Source organism: Carcharhinus amblyrhynchos, chromosome 12 (genome assembly GCF_965287045.1).
Source record: "Carcharhinus amblyrhynchos chromosome 12, sCarAmb.v2.hapA, whole genome shotgun sequence".
NCBI lineage: Eukaryota > Metazoa > Chordata > Chondrichthyes > Carcharhiniformes > Carcharhinidae > Carcharhinus > Carcharhinus amblyrhynchos.
In genome coordinates, this window is record NC_137335.1 from 29,923,239 (window position 1) to 29,950,324 (window position 27,086).

Sequence of the window (27,086 nt, forward strand, 5' to 3'; positions counted from 1 at the left end):
TGTATATACATCAAATATTAGATGCAGTAACAGCAGAAAATACATTGATTTTCTCAGGACAGTGATGGACGACAACAGAGATGCAACCTACGATCCATCTCATCGGACTTATGGGAATAAGCACATACGGCACTCCAAACAAGGTGAACTTGTGGTATCCAGGTTATTTATGGTTTGCCCTACCTGATGTGGAGGAAGGTGAGGAGGGTGTATTATGGGTGCACCCCAGGAAGAGTATAATGTTTGGGTGTAACAACCAGTGACTGGTATACAAAAAACCAAATGGCAGTTCAACTGAATATTATCTGAGTGTCACCATAGCAGGGGATTGGTGGGGATTTTCAAATAATGGGTGCCCTGAAATTGGATGTCTGGCCAACAGCCCAGAAAAAGGATTAGAGCTCAGGCAGCAGTGCCCCGGGACACTCAGAGGAGAACTTTGCATTGTATGAAATAAGAACTGGGTGGAAGCCAACCCCAGAGCAATCCCACTCAATTTGTCCTGAAGCCTGGACCACAGAATGGATTGATATTAAAACACACAGGGAAAATCTTGTATGACATAATTCACCATAAATTGGTACCTGTGGTGGTGGATAGAGCTGGGATCCAACTGCCAGAGTGGTGCTCTCCCCAATTTAAGAAATTATATCTCCACTTAACTCACAGTCTGTTAGAATGCAAGGTAGGAATGGATGAAAGACAGGAAAGATCCAGGAGGGAGTTAGTCAATGACATGGCCACAGCATATGGGGCAGGGGAGCAAACATCAACGCCCCTGATTTAGCTGATTTGGACAATAAACTTAGTGTCTGTTTAACCTGTTGGGTCAGAACTCTAAGTTCCATCAAACGAGGACAATCAGCAAGATGCTGAAGGGGAACTGACTGGGAACACAGCCAGCAGCTACATGGTAGCTGTCTTAGAAGGACATGCCAAGACAATCAATCAAATTATCAGGGAAAAATTAGGAGGATGATGACCAACAGAACCAGACTTTATGTAGTTCATACGGACAGTGAATGATAGAACAGCTAAGGAAAAACCTAGAGCAGTGGACAGGTTCCGTCTTGGATTAGTGATGAACAGATGGAACATTTATTTATGGGTAAAAAATACCGAGTTATCTGGCTGCCAGATGATCAAAAGTCTGGTTCAATGACGACTGCAAAGGAACTCCAGGGAAAGCCCTGGGAATGATATTAGGGTTCCCCATACTCACTGGCGACAAGGTTGGACTGAGGGTCTTTGAAGTGGAGAATACAGGGATTATCCATGAGGATATCTGGATAGGGTACAATAGCACTTTACCGTACGCAGTGGAGAAAGGAGGAAGGCTCATAGGCACTACTCTGGACAGATGTTAGCAAATTGACGAAATAATTGTATGTCCGTACCCAGTTTACTTAAATCAGCATGCACTGTGTGGCTTCAGAACACACAATGACCTAAATTGCTCAGTAGAAGCTCGTGGCCTGGACACAGACATAACTCAGTATCTCCTTGCTTCCTTGTAAGCTACCTGTCTCACCACCTCCCTGAAACAATATCAGTATGGCACGGCACATTGTAAAATTACTAACACTACATTCTGCATCAAACCAGACATACCAGCCAGGGTGGACCTCATTCAACTAATAGACATTCATAAGAAGAAGAGAGTAGATTTTAATGCCACTGCCGAGCTCCGAAAGACTTTAGGGGAGTACCATGAGAAATAGGACACAAGCCTAAAACTCCAGCCAGAGGAATTGAACCTGATTCAGGCAAAATTGGCTACAGCCCACAGAACCTTCACCAAAGTAGTACAGCCTAGGGCTGAGGGTCTGGACGGGGAGGAATTTGTAAGATGTGGACTGGAAGGGTCTTTGGAGCAGTATGTAGCTAGCCCGACTAGAGAGGGGGCTATACTGGATTTAGTTCTGGGAAATGAGCCTGGTCAGGTGATCGAGGTTGCAGTAGATGAACATGTGGCAAACATGTCTACTTCAGGATACTAATGGGAAAAGATGAGTACTGTCCAAAGGGGAGGGTGCTAAATTGGGGGAAGGCTAGATACAGCCAGATTAGCCAGGAATTTACAGATACTGATTGGGAGGAGGTTGTTTGAGGGTAAATCCATGTTCGGCATGTGGGAGTCTTTTAAGGGACAGTTGAAACGGGTGCAAGAGAGACATATGCCGGTTAAGAGGAGGGATGGGAAAGGTGGGATCAGGGAGCCATGGATAACTAGGGAGATTGAGGACTTGGTCAGGAGGAAAAGAGAGGCGTATGTTAGGTCTAAGCAACTGGGAACAGAGAGAGCATTGGAGGAATACAGAGAGAGTAGGAGGGAGCTTAAAATGGGGAGTTAGAAGGGCAAAAAGAGGGCATGAAATGGTCTTGGCAGACAGGATCAAGGAAAATCCAAAAACATTTTACTCCTATGTCAGGAATAAAAGGGTGGTTAGAGGAAAAATTGGTCCTCTTAGGGACAGAGGAGGGGAACTATGCCTAGAATCCGAGGGAATGGGGGAGATCCTGAATGAATACTTTGCGTCAGTATTCACGAAGGAGAGGGACCTGTTGTCAGGTACTGTCTTGGAGGGAGTTGTAGACCCGTTAGAGGAAATATCTATTACAAGGGAGGAAGTGTTAGGGTTTTTAGGTAGTATTAAAACTGATTAATCTCCGGGACCTGATGGCATTTATCCTAGGCTGCTTAGGGAGACGAGGGATGAAATTGCTGGGCCTCTGACGCAAATCTTTGTCTCTTCTTTGGACACAGGTGAGGTCCCAGAGGACTGGAGGACAGCGAATGTGGTACTGTTGTTTAAAAAGGGTAGTAGGGATAACCTGGGTAATCATAGGCCAGTGAGTTTGACGTCAGTGGTAGGGAAGTTGTTGGAAAGGATTCTTAGCGATAGGATGTATAAGCATTTAGACTGTGGCAACTTGATTAGTGACAGGCAGCATGGATTTGTTAAGGGGAGGTCGTGCCTTGCGAATCCGGTAGAACTTTTTTTGAGGAGGTGACAAAAACGGTCAACGAAGGACGAGCCATGGATGTCGTCTACATGGATTTCAGTAAGGCGTTTGACAAAGTCCCTCATGGTAGGTTGGTGGAAAGGGTTAAGGCTCATGGGATACAAGGACAGATATCTAGATGGATTAAGAACTGGCTTGGTAATAGGAGACACAGAGTAGTAGTGGAAGGGTCCTTTTCTAGCTGGAGGTCTGTTACTAATGGTGTGCTGCAGGGCTCAGTACTGGGACCTTTGTTATTTGTAATATACATAAATGACTTGGAAGAGGGAGTAGGTGGTGTAATCAGCAAGTTTGCAGGTGATACGAAGATGGCTGGACTTGCTGATAGTGAGGAGCAGTGTCAGGCAATACAGCAGGATATAGATAGGCTGGTATATTGGGCAGAAAAAATGGCAGATGGAATTTAATCCAGATAAATGCGAGGTGATGCATTTCGGAACAAAGAATGTAGGGGGGAGTTACACGATAAATGGTAGGCCTATTAAGAGTACAGAAACACAGAGGGACGAGTCCTTGAAGGTGGCAGTACAGGTGGAGAAGGTGACGAAGAAGGCCTATGGTATGCTTGCCTTTATAGGGAGGGGTATAGAATTATAAAAGCTGGTGTCTAATGTTGCAGTTGGTTCGCCCGCATTTGGAGTACTGCATCCAGTTCTGGTCGCCTTACTACCAGAAGGACGTGGAGACCCTGGAGAGGGTGCAGAGGAGGTTTACCAGGATGTTGCCTGGTATGGAAGGCCTGAGCTACGAGGAAATATTGGGCAAACTGGGGCTGTTCTCCTTAGAAAGGCAGAGGATGAGGGGAGATCTAATAGAGGTGTACAAGTTTATGAAGGGTATAGATAAAGTGAACGGTGGTAAGCTTTTTCCTAGGTTGGGTACAATAACTACGAGGGGCCACGGGCTTAGGTTTGGGGGGGCGGGCACAAGGTATAACTCGGATGTTAGAGGGAGGTTTTTCCTCACAGAGGGTGGTGGGGGCTTGGAATGCACTGCCCAGTAGGGTGGTGGAGGCAGGCATGCTGGGGTTGTTTAAGGCTTACTTAGACAGGCACACAAGCGGACTAGCGATGGAGGGATACAGGAGACTTTTCTAAATAAAGATCAAGAGCTTTGGGACGTCCCTGGGAATCAACTGATTCCTATGGACCTTCCAAAATATTTCATGGCTCACTTGCTTTATTTCTGCACTTCTGGGGATTCCGTAAATGTCTAAGTTTTGCATGTTTATTGATGTCTTTTCTTTCACTTCACAGGTGATTCGATCCACCTTGCTGACCAACAAGAGGCATACACGCGGTGGGTCGTGTGATGGCTGCTCTTGGATGTTGCATCGAGAATTGCCTAGTGCTTCATGTCGTTCGTGTACACTTAAACTGGACCATCTGACAGGCAACACGACAGCTCAGTGACTATCACTGTTTGCTGTGCAGATACATGGATTTGGGCCGGTGTCTGTGCGAGTTTGCACATTTTCCCCGTGATTGCATGGGTTTTCTCCGGGTGCTCCGGTTTCCTCCCACATCACAAAAAACGTGCTCTTAGGCTGATTGGTGTAACAAATTGTCCCTAAATTAGTCTTCCCTCAATCTTCCCCAATAGGTGTAGACAAAGATCATGGGTAGAGGAGGGCACTCAATGTTAAAATGGCGGCACGGGCTCGTTGGGCCGAAGGGCCTGTTTCCCGCGCTATGTTGTTCTTTGTTCTTAGACCCAAGAGGTGAAAAGGCGGATTAAAGAAATTAAAGTCATCTCTTGGTGGGATGACCATTGGAACTAGGGTCAAACATCCAAATCCACCCATTTGTTCGTATAACGTCACACCTGGCGGTAGTACTGATTTGTTCACCCTGGTATACCTAATCATCCTCACAGACCAATTCAGCCGATGGAAAAAGAGATCACCCGGAGGCAGAAAGTATGGTCCGCCCTTGAACCATGGTCCCCTCTAATTCAGTAGAGCAATGTTGACAAGAAGCCTGCCATTTTGCGATTTGTACTAATGAGCCATTGAAAAGAAATGTGCCTCAGATCTGTGAATACTTAATTCCAATGTTTGCTTGAATATTGGTTTATAATTAGCTTATTGTAGTAATGGTGTTTGAAATATCTGATTGTCTGTATTTGTGGGTAATTAGCTTATTATAATAATGGAGTTTAGAATATGTGGTTGTTTGTATTTGTAGATGACTATAGCTTCTGGAATATGTTGTAGGAATGTATTATTACTCTGCATGTCAATGCCTGGGCCTTACTTGACTGTTGTGTGACTGGGGAATTCCTGACAGATACTGGTCCTGAATTTGTGATCCATCACGTTTCGCGTTCAGGATCAAAAGGGGGGACTGTGGCCAAACAGGCCATCTAAAATGGCAATTTGTAAAACACTCGGACTCTTTTGTACAGAAAGTTGGTTAGGCCGCATTTGGAGTACTGCGTCCAGTTCTGGTCGCCTTACTACCGGAAGAACGTGGAGACTCTGGAGAGAGTGCAGAGGAGGTTTACCAGGATGTTGCCTGGTATGGAAGGACTGGGGTATGAGGAAAGATTGAAGAAATTGGGGCTCTTTTCCCTTGAAAGACGCTGACTGAGGGGGGGATCTAATAGAGGTATATAAGATTATGAAGGGTATAGATAGAGTAAACAGAGGTAAGCTATTTCCTGTGATAGAGACACGTAGGACAAGGGGCCATGGACTTAAGGTGAGGAGGGAGAGGTACAACACAAATATTAGAGTGAGGTTTTTCACACAGAGGGTAGTGGGGGTATGGAATGCTCTGCCAAGTAAGGTGGTGGAGGCAAACACACTAGAGTCATTTAAGAGTAACTTAGACAGGCACATGACTGGGTTGAAGATGGGTGGATATAGGAGATTGTTTTAAATAAGGGTCATTAGCATTGGGGCATCCCTGGTAATGTAAATGGATATGGTATGATAATTTTTTTTCTCTTTTCATTCACAGGTTTTAAGTCGGTCCGCCTCATGTCCAACGAGGGGCATACACGCGATGGATCGTACTGGGGCTGTTCGAGATTGGCCTAGTGCTTCATGTCGTTAGTGTGTGCCTAAACTGGACAAGGTACAGGGCAAGACGACAGCTCAGTGACTATCGCTGATTGCTGTGCAGACACATGGATTTGGGCCGGTGTCTGTGGGAGTTCGCGCATTCTCCCCGTGCTTGTGTGGGTTTTCTCCGGGTGCTCCGGTTTCCTCCCACACCCCAAAGATGTGCTGTTAGGCTGATTGGCAGGAATAAATTGTCCCTAAATCAGATTCCCTCAATCTGGATGGCCATGAAACATTAGACAGGGGTCGTGGGTGGAGGGGGGGACTGGTGGTGTTGAGATGGCAGCGTGGGCTCGTTGGGCCAAAGGGCCTGTTTCCCGGGCTGATTTTGTTCTTTGACAACTGGGCAAGAACTAAAATGACAGGCTGCAACCCAAATGAGTGAATACACAGGATATGGGTCATCTCCAGGCCAAAAGAGACTTTATGGTCAAACTGGGTTGTTTACCAGACATAAGGGCACCGTAACCCCTTATTTGGGAGGGAGGTGTGAATCCTACGTGCCCCCAACACCAGTAGACATGGCCATTGGGAACACACCCAGAGATTGGTGTGGCAGCAGCCAATTGGACTTTATCGATCAAGGTGATCAAGTCCTGATCGATTGATTGGCAATGGCCAAAAGGAGCACAAAACCCAATGGGGTATAAAGGGTGCTGCACAACCAAGAATCTTTCTCCCTGACCCCACAAATGAGCTACAGCACTGGTGACCATCGCCAGCAACGATCAGCACAAGGAGAGCCACCACACCTAAGAAGGAAGGAAGACCAGAGCCAGAGTGCCAGATCCAAGGACCAGACTACACAGAGGACGACCGAGATCATTGCACAGATAAAAGCCAATATCTGCTTGGGTACTCGCCAGTCACACAAAGTTAAATCAAGGTCTTGTATCGGACTCTCGTATTTTCTGTAAAGATAACTTATTGTTGGTTGGGTGGGTGATTATTGATTGTGTGTCTTAAATAAAACTTGGTTGTACTAACAACACATCTACTTGTAGTTACTTGTCCACCGTATAAGGATTAAAACAGACTGTGCAGCAGGCACAACAACTGGGACAGCCATAGTATTAGGGGCTTGGATGGAGAAAAATTTGTTGAGTGCATTCAGGAGGAATTTCTCATTTAGTATTTGAATGGCCCAACTAGAAAGGGTGCAAACCTTGACCACCTTTTGGGAAATAAGGAAAGGCAGGTGACAGAAGTGTTAGTGAGGAATCATTTTGGTACCAGTGACCATAGTTCCATTAGCTTTAAGATAGCTATAGAGAATGACGGTTCTGGCCCAAATGTAAAAATTCTAAATTGGGGAAAGGCCAATTTTGACGTATTAGACAGGAGCTTTCATAAGTTGACTGGGGAGTCCGTTGGCAGGTAAAGGGATGTCTGGTAAGTGGTAGGCTTTCAAAACTGTGTTAATTATGGTTCAAGGTAAGTACATTTCTGCAAGTCTGGTAGAAGTTGGGAACTCTGGATGATTTGGGATATTGAGGCTCTGGTCACGGAGAACAAGGAGGAGGCATATGACATGCATAGGCAGCTGGGATTAAGTGGATCCCTTGAAGAGTATAGAAGCTGTCAGATAGAGTTAAGGGAGAAATCAGGAGGGCAGAAAGGTACACGAGATTGCTTTGGCAGATAAGCTAAAGGAGGATCCAGAGCTTCAACAAATACATAAAGGGCAAAAGAGTAACTAGGGAAAGAATAGGACCTCTTAAGGATCAACAAGGTCATCTATGTGCAAAGCCATGAGGCCCTAAATAAATATTTCTTATTGTATTTACTGTTGAGAAAAGCATGGATGTCAGGGAACTTGGGGAAATAAACAGTGATGTACATATTACAAAGGTAAGTTGTGCTGCAAGTTTTAAAGTGCACCAAGGTAGATAAATCCCCAGGATCTGATGAAGTGTATTCAAGGATGTTGTGGGGAGCTGGAGAGGAAATTGCAGATCCCCTACCAGAGATATTGGAATCGACAGCCACAGGTGAGGTGCCTGAAGATTGGAGGGTGGCAAATATTGAACCTTTGTTTAAGAAGGGCTGCATGAAAAGGCTTGGGACTACAGGCCTGTGAGCCTCATATGTGTAGTGGGCAAGTTGTTAGGAGGTATTCTAAGAGACAGAATCTACAGGCATTTAGAGTGGCAAGGATTGATTAGGGACAGTCAGCATGGCTTTGAGTGGGAGACTATGTCTCACGAATTTGATTTGAGTTCTTTTTTGAAGGGGTAACCAAGAAGGTGGCTGAGGGCAGTGTCGTCAACTTTGTCTACAAGGACTTTAGCTAGGCCTTTGACAGGGTACCGCATGGTAGGTTGTTGCATAAGGTTAAATCTCATGGGATCCAGGGTGTGGTAGCCAATTGGATATAAAATTGGCTTAATGAAAAAAGACTGTGTGGTTGTAGAGGGTTGTTTTTCAACTGGAGTCCTGTGACAAGTGGTATGCCTCAGGGATCGGTGTTGGGTCCACTGTTATTTGTCATTTATGTTAATGATTATATTAATGAATTTAGGAGGCAGTAAGTTTGCAGATGACACCAAAATTGGTAGCATAGTGGGCAATAAAGAAGGTTATCTGGGATTGTAATGTGATCTTGATCAATTGGGCCAGTGGGCTGCTGAATGGTAGATGGAGTTTAATTTAGATAACTGTGAGGTGATGCATTTTGGCAGATAAACTAGGGCAGGACTTATTCAGCTAATAGTAGAACACTGGGGACAGTTATAAACAACGAGATCTAGGGGTACAGGTTTATATTTCCTTAAAGGGGAATCACAGGTGGACAGGATGGTGAAGGCAGCATTCGGCATGCTTGGTTTCACTGGTCAGAACATTGAACACAGGTGTTGAACATCTTGTTAAAGTTGTACAATGATGTGGATATGCCGGCATTGGACTGGGATAAACATAGTAAAAACACAGTGATTCACCTGAAGAAGGGGGAAACCTCGAAAGCTAGTGAGTTTACTATCAAGTAAATCGGTTGGACTTAAACCTGGTGTTGTCAGACTTTTTACAAAGTTGTACAAGACATGGGTGAGGCCACGCTTGGAATACTGTGTACAGTTGTGTGCTATTAAGGAAAGGATATTAAACCAGAAAGAGTGCAGAAAAGATTTACTAAGATGCTACTGGAACTTGATGGTTTACATTATAAGGAGAGGCTAGATAGACTGGGGCTTTTTTTTCCCTGGAGTGTAGGAGGCTTAGGGGTGATCTTAGAGGTCTGTAAAATAATGAGGGGCAAACTAGACAGCATAAGTTTAAGATGAGAAGGGAGAAATACAAATGGATTCACAGAAACAATTTCTTCACACAGGGGGTGGTGGTGAGTGTCTGGAATGAGCTGCCAGAGGTAGTAGTAAAGGCAGGTACAATTTTGTCTTTTAAAAAGCGTTTAAACAGTTACATGGGTAAAATTGGTATAGGGGATATGGGCTAAATGCAGGCAGTTGGGGCTAGCTTAATAGTAAACACTGGTAGCATGGACAAGTTGGGCTGAAGTGTCGCTTTCTACACTGTAAACCTCTGTGACTAAGTTATTTCTGCAGATCCACAAATAAAATGCAAACACCACACTCTGGATTATGAAGAATCCACACAACTTGCAATGTAGCCCTCATGCAGATCATATGAAAACACTGCTCCAAAATCAAATGAATTGTTCAGTACATACGGATATTTCCTCAGCTCACTCGGGTGTTAAAAAATAGTTGACAGAACGGAGGAATGGGGCATAATGACAAGGTAATATGCATTTCCCTTTGCTCCATGAGGTTTAATTTAAGCATATTTTCATTATTTTTCCTGTCTGTCAACTAATATCTTGTGTCTATAAGTGCAAACGCATATGATTTTGTTCATAAAACTTTGAGAAATACCCAGAAGCTGATTTCAGAAGGATGCTGTGGTAACAGACCCCAACACCTCTGCCTGCCCTGATGCTACTCGTGCTGGCAGAGAAACAAATCGCTCAGGTAAGGGAGCTGCCTAAGCATGAAGATGTTTACAGAGGCACTGGACTAGCTCAAGAATATCATTGTTAAGTTGACCCATAGAATTGGAATACAATTCAGACACCACGGGATTTTCAGAGTAATTTCATTACAGTGTGAATGTAGGTCTACTTGTGACTAATAAATAAACTTTAAACTTTATTTTAATTTGGCTCGCAAACATTTTTTTTCATGCTGTCCCCACTTTTAGCAAACCATTCCTTTCTTCCCTCTATCTTGGATGGAGCTTTCAATCTGTGGCATTAAAACACAAAGATCGATATGTTGATGACATCTTTGCATCATTTCAATCGATTATGAAAAGATTGCCGCCCCAAACCACCCCACCAACTTTTTCAGATACTTTGCATTTTTAAATTTGTGGAACAGGTACATCGCTGGTTGGCCAGCATTCATTGCCTACCCCTAGTTGTCCTTGAGAAGGTAGTGGTGAGCTGCCTTCTTGAAACACTGATACAACTGAGTGGCTTGGTAGGCCTTTTTAGAGGGCAATTGAGGGTCAATCATATTGCTGTAGCTCTAGGATTACATGTAGATCAGACCAGGTAAGGACAGCAGATTTCCTTCTCTAAAGGACATATATTCATCATGGAGTACAGTTACGAGTGGTGTGCCTCAGGGATCTGTTTTGGGGCCACTGTTGTTTGTGATTTTTATTAATGATCTGGATGAGGGTATAGTTGGGTGGATTAGTAAATTTGCTGATGACACCAAAGTTGGAGGTGTGGTAGATTGTGAGGAAGGGTGTCATAGTCTGCAGGGAGACTTAGATAGGTTGCAGAGCTGGGCCTAGAGGTGGCGGATGGAATTTAATGCGGAGAAGTGTGAGGTAATTCACTTTGGTAGGAGCAACAGATGTGTCGAGTATAGGGCTAACGGGAGGACTTTGAATAGTGTGGATGAACAGAGGGATCTAGGTGTGTGTGTACATAGATCCCTGAAAGTTGGGAATCAAGTAGATAAGGTTGTTAAGAAGGCGTACGGTGTCTTGGCGTTTATTGGTAGGGGGATTGAATTTAGGAGTCGCAGTGTAATGTTGCAACTGTACACTACTCTAGTGCGGCCGCACTTGGAGTACTGTGTGCAGTTCTGGTCCCCGCATTACAAGAAGGATGTGGAGGCGTTGGAGAGGGTGCAGAGGAGGTTTACTAGGATGTTGCCTGGTATGGTGGGGAGGTCCTATGAGGAGAGACTGAGGGATTTAGGGTTGTTTTCGTTGGAAAGAAGGCGGCTAAGAGGGGATCTTATTGAAACATATAAGATGATTAGAGGTTTAGATAGGGTGGATAGTGATAGCCTTTTTCCTCGGATGGAGAAAGCTAGCACGAGGGGGCACGGCTTTAAATTAAGGGGGGGTAGCTACAGGACGGATGTCAGGGGTAGGTTCTTTACCCAGCGGGTGGTGAGGGATTGGAATGCCCTGCTTGCTGCAGTTGTAAATGCGTCTAGTTTGGGGGCGTTTAAGAGATCTCTGGATAGGTTTATGGACGAAAAGGGATTGGTATAGGCTAGTGGGTCATTGTTTTTGTAACTGGTCGGCGCAACATCGTGGGCCGAAGGGCCTGTTCTGCGCTGTAATGTTCTATGTTCTATGTTCTATAGTGAACCAGATGGGCTTTTCCTGACAACTGACAATGGTTTCATGGTCATCACTAGGTTCTTAATTCTAGGTATATTTTATTGAAATAATATCCACCTCTACAGCGGTGGGATTCGAACTCGGTTCCCCAGAACATTAGCTGACTTTCTGGTTTAATAGTCTAGCAATAATGCCACTAGGCCATCGCTTCCCCTTATATGCTTCTGAGTGGAGGCCTGTGACTAGTGGTGTGCCGCAGGGATTGGTGTTGGGTCCATTGTTGTCTGTCATCTATATCAATGATCTGGATGATAATGTGGCAAACTGGATCAGCAAATTTGCTGATGATACAAAGATTGGAGGTGTAGTGAACAGTGAGGAAGGTTTTCAAAGCTTGCAGAGGGATTTGGACCAAGTAGAAAAATGGGCTGAAAAATGGCAAATGGAATTTAACGCAGGCAAGTGTGAGGTATTGCACTTTGGAAGGACAATCTGTATGGCCATAAAACATTAGACAGGGGTCGTGGGTAGAGAGGTGGACTGGTGGTGTTGGGGTGGCGGCGCGGTCTCGTTGGGCCGAAGGGCCTGTTTCCCGGGCTGATCTTTGTTCAAACCAAAGTAGAACGTACAGGCTAAATGGTAGGACTCTGAAGAGTGCAGATGAACAGAGGGATCTGGGAATACAGGTACAGAATTCCCTAAATGTGACGTCATAGGTGTATGAGGGTCGTAAAGAGTGCTTTTGGTACACTGGCCTTAATAAATCGGAGTATCGAGTATAAAAGTTGGAGTGTTATGGTAAGGTTATATAAGGCATTGGTGAGACCAAATTTAGAGTACTGTGTACAAGTTTTGGTCACCTAGTTACAGGAAGGATGTAAATAAGGTTGAAAGAGTGCAGAGAAGGTTCATGAGGATGTTGCTGGGACTTGAGAAGCTGAGTTACAAACAGAGATTGAATAGGTTAGGATTTTATTCCCTGGAGCATAGAAGAATAAGGGGAGATTTGATAGAGGTGTATAAGATTTTGATGGGTATAGATAGAGTGAATGCAAGCAGGCTTTTTCCACTGAAGCTAGGGGAGAAAAAAAACTAGAGCACATAGGTTAAGGGTGAAAGGAGAAAAGTTTAAAGGGAATATTAAGGGGGGCTTCTTCACGCAGAGAGTGGTGGGAGTGTGGAATGAGCTGCCAGATAAAGTGGTAAATGCGGGGTCACTTTTAACATTTAAGAAAAACTTGGACAGGTTCATGGATGAGAGGGGTGTGGAGGGACATGGTCCAAATGCAGGTCAGTGGGACTAGGCAAAAAATGGTTCAGCACAGACAAAAAAGGCCTGTTTCTGAGCTGTAAATTTTCTATGGTTCTATATGACCCTCAGTTCCCTGCACTTCCCTTACACTCATCTATTGATGCATTTTTGACTCCAGCCCCAACTATGAAAGGAGTTATATTTATTTTGCATGATAAAATTCGCTCTTTATAGTCCTGTTACCAACTGTAAAGACCTTATGGGAGCAAGTCTTAAGTGAGGAATTCACAGATGAGACTGGGATACAGAATTATATTGCATTCATTCCTCATTCAACAATGTGTAACTTAATGCAACATACTCAGCTGACTAAAGCATATAAGATTTATCAAGATACTGATCCCACCTGTGACAGGTGTCATCAGGCCTCTACCACCGTGATACTTACTTGTTGGTCTTGCCCATCCTTATAGTTACTGGACTGACATCTTTAAAATTATTTCTGAAATATTACAAACATCCACTGACACAGTTCCACAGTACTTTTTGGTGCATTTCCAACAACCCTTCCATTGGCCAAATAAAGAACTGATTTCATAGCCGTGTGACTCTTCTGACAAGATGTTTAATTTTACTTAGATGGAAGTTGGGCGCTCCTCCACCCCACTCCCACTACATTAAATTGGAACAAATAAGGTGCACACAACATGGCCCTACCACAAAATCTTACAAGATTTGGCTACCATTCTTAGCACATGCCGAGACATTACAACTCACCATAGTAGATAAGCCTGTTGCTTTCTTTTTACATCAAAAATTCTTACTGTTTCTCCTGCCTCCCATTCTATTTCTGTTTACTAAAATTAACTTGTGTTGATTTGGAGGGGACATTGTACACAAAGTTGATTCTTCTCTGTGATCATTGGCTTTATATTGTTCTCTCTCATCTCTGCATCACAAGACATTATTACAAACTGATCTTTATATTTTGCATTTTTCTCTGGAAAATCTTAACATAACAAAAATATTGACAGCTATACTCAAAGTTGAAATATATCTATTTGATGTATAGATCAAATCCCAATTTAAACTTGGGATAAGTTTAAATCCCGATTTAATCTTCACTGGCGAGAGTTAGAGTTATATTCCCTACCAGTTACATTCTTTTGGTTTTACTATCCAAATGGAGTGAATATCTGAAGGCTCCAGAGATTGAACTAAATTTCATTCAGTTTCACTCTAAATTTCACTCAGAAGGTGGTGGGTGAGCGGAATCAGCTGCCTTCGGTGGCGGTGGAGGCGAATTCATTAGGGTCTTTTAAGAGACTTCTGGATGAGTACATGGGATTTAATAGGATTCAGGGTTATAGGTAGGCCTAGTAGGTAGGGATATGATCAGCGCAACTTGTGGGCTGAAGGGCCTGTTTGTGCTGCAGTTTTTCTATGTTCTACGTTCTGTTTTCATGCATAAGTTTGTATAACAGATGGTGGACCTGAGTTAGCAGAAAAGAGGGAGTTTTCAAAATGTTGCATCTTCTTGTATATTGAGCAGGTATAACAACGGATTTCGAATCAGGTCAAATCTGTGTTGATTTTCTGCTACAGTTTCACATTCAACAAACTTGATTGGTAGTTTATTATCTCATTTGAATAGCCTGTTTCATCCTTCTACCCAGGATTAAGTGGACAAGTGCGAACTCGAGCGAGCCATGTGAATTTCAGTAAGTCAGTCAGAACCAACCTGCTCTCCACAACCAAGTGATGCTATATAACCTAATGTTGTATAGAAAATCACAACTTGGTTTGCAGGCAATGAAGGCTTACCTGTGAGTATGACTCCTGACAGGAAACATGAGAACTATCTGATAAAGTCTGAAATTGTACTACACCTTCCAATGGAGTTGAGTAGTGGTCAGACACACCTGGGTGACCTAGGTGGCTCTAACTAAAGCAACGGCAGAATGACATTTCTCTTACCGTCATCCATAACTAGGGTTACAGATATTTAAACTGAAGCAATTGATTTTCAGCGTCTTACTCACCTGTGTGTCAGCTTCAGCATACACTCTGACCACATCTTCTGTGCCCGATGGACGCACAAATGCTCGAGACAGATTATATTTCTTCACCAGAGCATCAATGTTTTGCTGCAGCCCTGCAGGGGACACTGTTCGCCTTTCAGCATCCACCGTGACAATGGCTTGTCTATCAGCCACCTAGTACAAACATTAACAAAAAGGAATGTTTGGACCACATACATTTTTGTGAAATAGGGCTCAATTCTTTTAAGCACACATCTTAAGTTCAAGTAAAAAAACGCTTCGTTAAAGTTAGAGAAAATAACTTCTACGTTTTGACAAAGGTATGATACAAAGCTCAGACATTTTAAAATCAATTACAATTTACCCTCAATAACTCTCAATCTTGTCATAAAATTATGACGAATCTAGGAGTTCTAAGATGACATTTTCAGAGCCTAGTTAAACTAATATGTTAATATATATGTTGTTGGGTAAGTTGATCAGTGAGGTTCAGTAGTAACATTGATTCAAAGTCATGGGTTCGAGTCACATTGTAGGAATTGAGCACAATGCTGGATGACCCAAGACGCTAAATTGTCAAAAGCATTTTTGTTTTAAATGAGACATAACATTATATGTAAAGGTGGTTTAAAAAAATGATCCCATGTTCTATTTGAAGAGAAGCAGGAAGCTCTTGTAAAGTTTTGGCCAATATTTCTTCTTAACAAAACAAACAGATTAATTAGTAATTTTGTTCATTGTCATTTGTGGGGGCCTTACCATGCATTGTACTTTACTTACATATCAATGATGACCGCAGTTTTTTTAAAAGTAAATCATTGATTGTACAATGCTTTGGGTCATTCAGATAATATTAATTATGTAATGAGCATTGGATTCAGTAAATTCATGATCTATGGCATCCATTCTTTCTCCAAATAAAAGTCTAATTCCACTGAAATCACAACCTAAGTTACAGCTAAAAGGAAATGATATTCATACATAGTCTCTTTGGTTGCTCAGAAGTGTCTGCAAGCACTTTCCAACATAGCAAGCTGGGAAGATAGTGCCCAAATCTGGGAGAGGGTGTGTAGATTGTTTGAGTCATATTGAGATCAAAAGTGATGTGGTATTGGGGTTCTGAGAAATATTAAGGTAGACAAGTTCTCCAGGATCTGATGAGACATACCCCAAAGTACTGAGAGGAGCAAGGGAGGAAACTGCTGGGGCTTTGAGAGAAATCTTCGTATCCTCACTAGCTATAGGGAAGACCCCGGAGGATTGGAGAATATCCAATGTTGTTCCTTTGTTTAAGAACATAAGAAACAGGAAGGTAACAAGGGTAATGAAGGTAACAAGAATAATCCAGGTAATTACAGGCCGGTGAGCCTTACATCAGTGGTAGGGAAATTATTGGAGGATTCTTCAAGACAGGATTTACTCCCACTTGGAAATAAGTGAACGTATTAGTGAGTGGTAACATGGCTTTGTGAAGGGGAATCCTGTCTCACTAACTTGATGATTGATGAAGGAAGGGCAGTGCATGTTGTCTACATGGACTTCAATAAGGCCTTTGACAAGGTTCCTCATGGCAGACTAGTGCAGAAGGTGAAGTTGCATAGGATCAAGGTGAGTTGGCAAAGTGGATACAGAACTGGCTCAGTCATAGAAGATAGAGGGTAACAGATATGTTTCTGAATGGAGGGCTGTGACAAGTGACATTCCTCAGCGATCAGTGCTGGGAACTTGCTGTTTATATATACATACATACACGTGATTTGGACGAAAATGTAACTGGTTTGATTAGTAAGTTGCAGATGACACAAAGGTTGGCGGATTTGCAGATAACAATGAGGACCATCAGAGGATACAGCAGGATATAGATCAGTTGGAGGCTTGGGCGGAGAGACAGCAGATGAAGTTTAATCCGACAAATGTGAGGTAATGCATTTTGGAAGGTCTAATACAGATAGGAAATGTACAATAAATGGGAGAACAGGTACACAGGTCATTGAAACTGGTAATGCAGGTGAAGAAGGTAGTCAAGAAGGCATATGGCATGCTTGCCTTCATTGGCCAGAGCAATGAGTTTAAAAATTGGCAAGTCATGTTGCAGCTTTATAGAACTTTAGTTAGTCCACACTTGGAACATAGCGTTCAATTCGCCACACTACGAGAAAGATATGGAGGCTTTGGAGAGAGTACAGAAAAGATTTATCAGGATGTTGCCTGGTATGGAGGGTATTAGTTACGAGGAGAGGTTGGAGAAACTTGGTTTGTTCTCACTGGAACAATGGAGGTTGAGGGGCGACCTGACAAAAGTCTACAAGATTATGAAGGGCACGGACTGAGTGGATAGTCAGTAGCTTTTTCCCAGGATGGAAGAATCAATTACCAGGGGGCATAGATTTAAACTGCGAGGGGCAAAGTTTAAAGGAGATGCACGTGGCAAGTTTTTTTACATGCTGAGTGCTGAGTGCCTGGAACTCGCTGCCAGGGGAGGTAGTAGAATCAGATACGAGAGTGAGTTTTAAAGGGTGTCTGGACAAATACATGAATAGGATGGGAATAGAGGGATATGACCCCTGAAAGGGTAGGGGGTTTTAGTTCAGTGGGGCAGCATAGTTGGTGCAGACTTGGAAGGCCAAAGGTCCTGTTCCTGTGGTGTAATTTTATTTTTCTTTGTCGAGGGGTAGAATTCCAGAGCTTCAGCCCTTGATGTAAGGGGAAGCTGATGCAATTTTTTGAGAAAGCGGGCTGACAGAGCGGGAAATCGAGAAGTGAAATATGCTGTATAAACGCTTTGCAGGGGCAGGTGCTTAAAAACAAGTATGAAATCAGTTGCTCGCAGTCAAAGTAGTCATGGGTTGGGTATGATAAAGAAACGGTTACTGCGAACCGTAAAAAGGAGGAATAGGCGCCAAAGATAGAACAAGGGAAGAGAGATGTAGGAGGGTGAAGCTAGCTGAGCAGTTCACGATAAGGGAGCGTGGAAACCAAGGACAGAACTAGCTGAGTAGTTCACGATAAGGAAGCGCGGCACAGGAGCCAATTAGCAAGGGAAGGGAGATGTATGATAAACTGCATGGGCATATAAGGCAGAATCATGTATTGTGTGTGTGTGTGTACCTGCGGGACTGCACCCTTTCTTGCAAGATTGAATAAACTGACGTAGAATGACTCCGCCGTGTCTTTGATTTCAAGAGCAGGGGGGGAAAGGGAAGTGGGATCGGTGTCCCCAGAGGTGTCTCTTTGGATGGGCTCGACGGTTGAAACCTAACGGTGACAACTAAGCCGATCGAGTTCCCCCCCAAGGATTGAGTCAGTTGCTCGGGTGTAATCCATACAAACTGACTGGCCTCGGGTTGGGTACCTCCTACTTCTCACACATTGAGAGCTGAAGCCAAAACCATCAATGGTGGAGTAATTAAAACTGAAGAATGCTGAAGAGACCAGACCCAAGTGCTTTAGAAGATCACAGAGATAGAAAGGGTTAAGGCTTCGATGGGATGTGAAAACAAGGAGAATTATTTCATAATCAACCTATTGCTTAATGAGGATCCAATGTAGATCAGTGAGCACAGGGGTGATAAATGGTAAACAGGGCTTGGTATGAATTAAGATACATTTGCGCTGCAGAAGTTTGCATAGCCTCAAGATTTGAACATAAGAAATAGAAGCAGGAGTATGCCATCTAGCCCTTCGAGCCTGCCCCACCATTCAATAAGATCATGGCTGATCTGAAGTGGATCAGTTCCACTTTCCCGCTTTCTCCCCATAACTCAATTCACTTGTCTATCAGAGATCTATCTACCTGTGACTTAAATATATTCAGCGAGGTAGCCTCCACCACTTCAATGGGCAGAGAATTCCAGAGATTCACCACCCTTTGAGTGAAGAAGTTCCTCCTCAACTCTGTTCTAAACTGTCCTCCCCCCCAACTTATTTTGAGGCTGTGCCCTCTAGTTCTGCTATCCTTTCTAAGCGGGAAGAATCTCTCTACCTCTACCCTATCTAGCCCCTTCATTACCTTGTAAGTCTCTATAAGATCCTCCCTCAGCCTTCTAAACTCTAACGAGTACAGACCCAGTCTATTCAATCTCTCTTCATAAGCTAACCCCCTCATTTCTGGTATCAGCCTGGTGAACCTTCTCTGTACTCCCTCCAAGGCCAATATATCCTTTCGCAAATGCAGGGACCAAAACTGCACTCAGTACTCCAGTTGCAGCCTCACCAGTACCCTGTACAGTTGCAGCAAGACCTCCCTGCTTTTATATTCTATCCCCCTCGCTATAAAGGCCAACATTCCATTTGCCTTCTTGATCACCTGCTGCACCCGCAGACTGAGTTTTTGTGACTCGTGCACAAGGACCCCCAGGTCCCTCTGCACTGTAATATGCTGCAGCTTTTCACCCTTTAAATAATAATCCCTCCTACTATTATTTCTATCAAAATGGATAACCTCACATTTGCTAACGTTATACTCCATCTGTCAGGTCCTCGCTCATTCACTCAGCCTATTCAGATCTCTCTGTAGACTTTTCGCGCCTTCCACGCAATTCGCTTTTCCACTCATCTTCATGTCATCAGCAAATTTTGTTCCCCTACACTCAGCCCCCTCCTACAGATTGTCTATGTAAATGGTAAACAGTTGAGGCCCCAGCACCGATCCCTGCGGCACTCCACTAGTCACCAACTGCCAACCAGAAAAGCACCCATTGATTCCAACTCTCTGCTTCCTGTTAGCCAACCAATCCTTTATCCGCGCTAACACCTTACCCCCAACTCCATGCAACCTAACCTTTTGCAGCAACCTTTTGTGAGCCACCTTATCAAACGCCTTCTGGAAATCTAAGAACAGCACATCCACCGGTTCTCCTCTGTCTACCATACTAGTCACATGCTCAGAAATCCAATAAAATTCATTGAACACAACTTCCCCTTCACGAATCCATGCTGCATCTGCTTGATCAAACCATTCTTTTCTAGGTGTCTTGCTATTTCTTCTTTGATGATGGATTCTAGCATTTTTCCAACTACGGACGTTAAGCTAACTGGCCTATAATTCCCTGCCTTTCGTCTGCTACCTTTTTTAAACAGCAGCGTAACATTAGCCGTTTTCCAATATTCTGGCACTTCCCCAGAGTCCAGCGAATTTTGATAAATAATTACTAAGGCATCTGCTATCACCTCTGCCATTTCTTTCAGAACCCTGGAATACATTCCATCCGGTCCCAGGGACTTGTCTACCTTCAGTCCTGTTAGTCTACCAAGCACTACCTCTCTAGTGACAGCAATGGTATTAAGGACCTCATCTCCTACCATCCTCCTATCTTTAATACTCGGCAAGCTATTTGTATCCTCCTCCATGAAGACCGACACAAAAAACTGATTTAAAGCCTCAGCCATTTCCTCGTTACCCAGTGCTAAATCCCCCCTCTCGTCCTCCAAGGGTCCAACATTCGGACAGTGGATCACAGAAGGTCAGCAAATAGAATAGTCATGTCCATAGGTAACTAAGAGAGGATAACTATTTCAACAGCAAATGAACTGAGGCAGGGACACAGTTGTGCAATAATACAGAAATTGATATATTTGATATTAGTGGTATGGTGGGAGACTCAGAATCCCTACAGTGCAGAAAAAGACCAGTCTGTTGAGTCTGTACCAACTCTTCGACAGAGCATCTTACCCCGCCGTATTCCCAAAACTCCATGTATTTACCCTGATAATCCTCCTAACCTAAACATCCTGGGAACAGGGGCAATTTAGTGTGGCCAATGCACCTAACCTGCACATTTTTGGACTGTGGCAGGAAACCGGAGTACCTGAAGGAAACTCACACAGACATGGGAAGAACACGCAAACTTAAAACAGACGGTCACCCAAGGCCAGATTTGAATACTGCAGCAGAACTAACAGTGCCGCTCATCTCAGAATCAAATATGACACCAAGTTTGTGAACCTGGTTCAGCATCATAAGGATGAAGTTGTTGGCTAGGAATACAACTTGTGACAAATATCAAAGGCAACATCTTCAATCTTTCCAATGCTTGGGATAGAATTTCTGTTCATCTAATACAGCATGTCAGAACTGAGTGTCAGCAGCATACATGTGGAAATTGGCCCCTAGTTTTGATATTGTCGTCAAGGGGCAACATCAACTATGAGGCACAAATAGGCAAGGATAGAGTTGAGAACCTTACTAAAGGGACTGATGAGAGAATAGGCATATTTGAAGAACATGTGCATGAACTGCAACAATTATTCAATCCTGTCTGGCACAAAAATAAACAAGGAAAGATGGCTCAATTTTGGTCTACCAAAGATAATACTAAATTAAAAGAGGAGGCATATAAAATGTCAGAAAAAGTAGCAAGCCTGAGGGTTGGGAATGTTTTTGAATTTAGCAAAAGAGAACAAAAAAAAATTGATCATGCGGGGGAAATAAGAGCATGAGAGTAAAATTGCAGGGAACTTGGCAAGAAATGACAGAATTGAATAAATAGTTTGGCTGTTTTCACAAAATTGGCATAAATAACCTCCCGGAAACGTTAGAGAACTAAGGGAACTAGTGAGAGGGCAGAATTGAAGGAAATCAGTATTAATAAGAAAATGGTGCTGGGGAAATTAATGGCATTTAGGGTTGACAAATCACCAGGGCCTGATAATCAACATCCCAGAATATTAAAGGAAATGGCACTGGAAACACTGGATACATTGGTGGTCATCCTCCAAAATTCTATAGAATCTGGAACAGTTTCTACAGATTGGATGGTGATGAATGTAACCCTACTATTTAAAAAAGGGAGAGGAAAAGGGAGAATTACAGGCCATTTAACCTGACATCTGTAGTGGGGAAGATGCTAGAGTCCATTATAAAACATAAAATCACAGCATTTGGAAAGAACTAATGGAATTGGACAAAGCCAGTCTGGTTTTATAAAAGGCAAATCACGTTTAACAAATTTACGGGAGTTTTCTGAGGATGTAATTAGTACAACAGATAAGGGAGGACCAGTTCATGTGGCGTACTGGACTTTCAGAAGATTTGATAAGGTTCTTCAGAGATTAGTGGACAAAATAAAAGCAAATGGGGTAAAGAGCAGTGTATTGGCATGGATCAAGAATTGTTTGGCAGACAGGAAACACGGAGGGGGAATAAATGGGTCTTTTTCCGAGTGGCAAGCAGCAATTAATGGGGTACCGCAGGGATCAGTGCTTGGGCTCCAGCTGTTCACAACATATACAAATAACGTGGTGAGGGAACCAGGTACAACATTTCAAACTTTGCTGACAACACAGAACTGGGCAAAATTAAAAGTTTTGAGCAGAAAGCAAGGAGGCTTAAAGGGGATTTAGACAAGTTGAGTGAGTGGGCAAACTCATGGCAGATGCAATATCAAGTGGCTAAATGTGAAGTTATATACTTCAGTGTGAAAAACAGAAGAGTATTGTTTAAAGGTGATATATTGGGAAGTGCAGATATACAAAAGGGATCCAGATGTCCTTGTACATAAGTAAATGAAAATGTAGAGACAGGTGCAGCAAGCAATTACGGAGTCAAGTGATATGTTGGCTTTCACTGCAACAGAATGAATCCAGAATTAGCAATGTCGTACTGCAGTTATACAGGGCCTTGGTGAGACCACACCCAGAGTATTGTATGCAGTTTGCAATGTACAATATACAGGATATACTTGCCATAGAGGGGGTGCAGCGAAGGTTCACTAGGCTGATACCAGGATTGGTGAGACTGTCCTATGAGGAGAATAAGGTTCGACTAGACCTGTGGTCACTAGAGTTCAGAAGGATGAAAGGGAATCTGATTGAACATATATAATTCTAACAGAGCTGACAGACTAGATGTAGGGAGGATGTTGTCCCTGGTTGGGGAATCTAGGACCAGGATACAGTTTCAGGCTACTGCGCAGACTATTTAGGACTGAGGAGGAAAAACGTCTTCACTCAGTGTAGAGAACGTGTGGAATTCTCTACCACAGAAGGCTGCAGAGATTAAGGCACAAATGTATTCAAGAAAGAGACAGGTAAGTTTTTCAGATTTTAATGACTTTGGGGAGAAAATAGGAATAAGGCATTGAGGTAGAGGATCAGCCATGACCATACTAAATGATGGAGCAGACTTGAAGGGTCAAATGGCCTATTCCTACTCATAGTTGCTATGTTTTTAACATAAGAAATAAGAGGCGGTCGAGAATAAATTCTTGGGAGGATACAGATCAAACATATAGCCTCTTTCACAACCTCTTTATGTCTTAAAACGAACTAAGAACTTTCAAGTAAATGCAGTCTTAATGTAGCAAAATGCTGCAGTCAATTTGTGCAAAGCTGTATGAAAAGTAATGAGATAATGACTAAATAGTCTGTTCAAATGGACATTATGCAACCTCTTCTGATCTTGTTGTCCATCTGAGGTGGCAGAGATTTAACCTCTCATCTACAAAAAGTGCAGTATTCCTTCAATGTTGCACTGATTGGTGAGAACCTAGATTTTGCACTCCAGTTTGTGAAATGAATCTTGAACCCACAACATTCAAATTTATAGCTGACAGTAGCTACCACAGTCGTGATGGACACAACGAGGTATGTAGATTCAACCCTCTACCACCGCTTCCCACCTTTTGAATGGTTGCTTCAAAGCTTCTAATCTTGTACGTGACTGTGTAAAAAAAAATTGGCTCACCTTCACTTTCAGCTGCCGGTTGGGAAGGTCAGTGTAAATGAAATCCCACTGCTGGATAGTGAAGCCCTTAATGGACAAGATGGCCTCTATTGTCAGCAAGTCTGACAGAGCATCCCCCACAGTCTGTAAATTCAGAATTAAAGTTCAAAATAAACGCAGTGTGTAATGGATCTGCCTGCTTAATCCTGTAGATTTTCCCAAAGGAAAGCATGGTCGAGAATATCCCTTTATACTTATATTATTAGCATTAGTCACTTTCCATAGGAATTAATGAAAATCTCTAGCTATACCAAACTAGATTTCATCAACAGCTGACACTCATTGAACTCTTTAATAGCCTAATGGGGAGTATCATATGAATATCAGTAACTTCTGCTGAGAGTCAGTCCAGGTTTCTCTTTTGCTCAAGTACTAATAAGGAGCAGATTATTATTATGCTGTCCATCAAGAGGTATTAGAAAGGTGTACTGATGAATTTGTTAAGCAGTGCGCACACACTTTACCCACCTGGTTGATTAGATCAATTGTATTTTCAAGCATTTTAGCTGCATTGCTTTTCTCTCCCAGTTGGTTTTTGTCCTGAGCCAGCTGTCTGATTTTATTCTCAGCTGTCTTACTGAAGAGTACCTTAAAAAGGGGAAAAATAGGGACAGGCATTTTCAGGTTTACAATATGGTATTCTCAACTCCAAGAATAAAATTTTAAAGACATGATTTCTACCAGTCAACTGAGGGATGTCCTTCCAATCACTAGTATTTCTCAATTTCTCCCCAAAATGATGCAAGGACTAGTTTTTATAAACTTAACCTCCTGTTGCTTATAAAATGCTGATTTAGGTCACCAGCAAAAACAAAACTCATTTTTCTTCGTTAATTACATTTTTATTGATGAATTCTTCATTTCATACAAAAAACAACAAATTCTCAAAGACTGGTACAGTAGAGTCATGGAGGTATATAGCACAGAAAAAGGCCTTTCAGCCTGTTGCGTCTTCACCCAAGACAAAGCACCCAACCATTCTAATCCCAATTTCCAGGATTTGATACATAACCTTGCATGCATCACATCGCAAATGCACATCTAAATATTTCTTAAATGTTATGAGTGTCTCTGCCTCCACGACCCTTTCAGACAATGAGTTCCAGCTCCTGCCACTCTCTGGATGAAGAAGTTTTTCTTCAAATCCGCTCTAAACTTCCAGCCCCCAACCTTAAATCTGTGCTCCCTGGTCATTGATCCCTCCACCAAAAAGAAAGGTTTCTTCTTGTCTTATCTATTCGCCTCAATTTTATACATCTCAATTACGTCCCCTCTGCTGCTAGGAAAACAACCCCAAACTATCCAATCACTATTCATAATTAAAACTCTCCAGCTCAGGCAACATCCAGATAAATCTCCTCTACACCCTTTCTAATGCTACCATGTCCCTCCTAGAATGCGGATTCCAGAATACAGAATTCTCTAGCTGTGGCCTAACCAATGTTTTACATAATTCCAGAATAACTCCCTATTTTTAAATTCTATGCCTTGGTTAATAAAGACAAGTATACCATATGCCTTCTTAACACTTTATCCACTCGTCCTACCACCTTTGTGTACATGCACACCAAAGTCCCTCTGATCCATCCCACGGTCCTGTCATTCATCATGTATTCCCTTGGCTTGTTTGTCTTGCCCAAGTGCATCAGCTCATACTTATTTGGATTGAATTCCATTTATCAGCTCAGCTCGTCAATTTCCCTCTGTAATCTCAGTCTATCCTCATCACTATTTACCATCCTACCAACTTTTGTATCACCTGTGATCTTACTAATCAATCCTCCTACGTTCAAGTCTAAATCGTTTATATAAGCCACAAACAGCAAGGGCCCCAAAACTGATCCCTGTGGGACCTCACAGGATCTTCCAGTCAGAAAAACTCCCCTCAACCGTCACCCTTTGCTTCCTGCCACTCAACCAATTCTGGATTTCTAGAGTCATGGAGATTTACAGCATCAAAAGAGGCCCTTCCGCCCACTTGTCCATGCCACCAAGTTGTTACCATTAAGGTAGTCCCAATTGCCTGGGTTTGGTCCATATCACTCTATACCAATCTAACCCATGTAACTGTCTAGAGTCAGAGGTTTACAGCATGAAAACAGGCCCTTCAGCTCAAATTGTCCATGTCACCCTTTTTTAAAATGACCAAGCTAGTCCCAATTTCCCACACTTGGCCCATATCCCTCGATAGCCACCTTACTCATGTAACTGTTCAAATACTTTTTAAAAGACAAAATTGTACCTGCCTCTAGCAGCTTGTTCCAGATACTCACCACCCTATGTGTGAAAGAATTGCCCTCTGGACCCTTTAATATCCCTCCCCTCTGATCTTAAACCTATGTTCTCTAGTTTTAGTCTCCCACCTTTGGGAAAAGATATTGATTATCTAGCTAATCTATGCCCCTCATGATTTTGTAGGCCTCTATAAGATTACCTCTAAGCTTTCTATGATCTACAGAAAAAAGTCCCAGTATATCCAGCCTCTCCTTACAACTCACACCAAATCCTGGTAGCATCCCAGTAAATCTTTTCTGCAATCTTTCTAGTTTAATAATATCATTTCTACAATAGGTTGACCAGACTGTACACAGTATTCCAAGTGTGGCCTTACCAATGTCTTGTACAACTTCAAAAAGACATCTCAACTCCTGTATTCAATGCCCTGACCAATGAAACCAAGCATGCCAAATGCTGCCTTCACCTCTCTGTCTACCTGTGACTCCACTTTCAATGAACTATGAACATGTAACCCTAGATCTCTTTGTTCTACAAATCTCCCCAACAACCTGCCATTAACTGTGTAAGTCCTGCCCTGGTTCAATTTTCCAAAATGCATCACATTGCCTTCATTCAAATTAAACTCAATCTGCCATTTGTCAGCCCACTGGCCCAATTGATCAAGATCCCGTTGCAATCTCAGATAACCTTCCTCACTGTCCACTATGCCACCAATCTTGATGTCATCTGCCAACTTACTAACCATGCCTCCTTTGTTCTCATCCAAATCATTAATATAAATTACAAATAACATTGGACCCAACAACGATCCCTGAGGCACACTGCTAGTCACAGGCTTCCAGTTTTAAAAACAACCTTCTACAAGCACCCTCTGTCGTCTGTCATCAAGCTAATTTTGTCTCCATTTGGCTACATCACCCTGGATCCTGTGAGTTTGAATCTTATGCAACACCCTACCATGCGGTAGGTTGTCAAAGGCCTTGCTAAAGACCATGTAGACAACATCAACCGCACTGCCCTCATCTACCTTCTTCGTCACCCCTTCAAAAAACTTAATCAAATTTGTGAGACATGATTTTCCGCTCACAAAGCCATGCTGATTGTCCCTAATCAGTCCTTGCCTCTCTAAATGCC

At 42.9% G+C, this 27,086-nt stretch overlaps 1 protein-coding gene across 2 annotated transcripts in view; it reads right to left on the minus strand.

The window, feature by feature from the left end:
• pgm3 (phosphoglucomutase 3) overlaps positions 1–27,086 on the minus strand; it is a 128,443-nt gene that overhangs the window by 9,474 nt on the left and 91,883 nt on the right. For both annotated transcript variants that reach the window (XM_080200308.1, XM_080200307.1), the window contains exons 10-12: positions 24,183–24,302; positions 23,676–23,798; positions 14,993–15,166 (exon numbers count right to left, since the gene is read on the minus strand). In XM_080200308.1, coding sequence (XP_080056434.1) covers positions 14,993–15,166; positions 23,676–23,798; positions 24,183–24,302 — 417 coding nt within the window. The remainder of the gene's footprint in view (positions 1–14,992; positions 15,167–23,675; positions 23,799–24,182; positions 24,303–27,086) is intronic.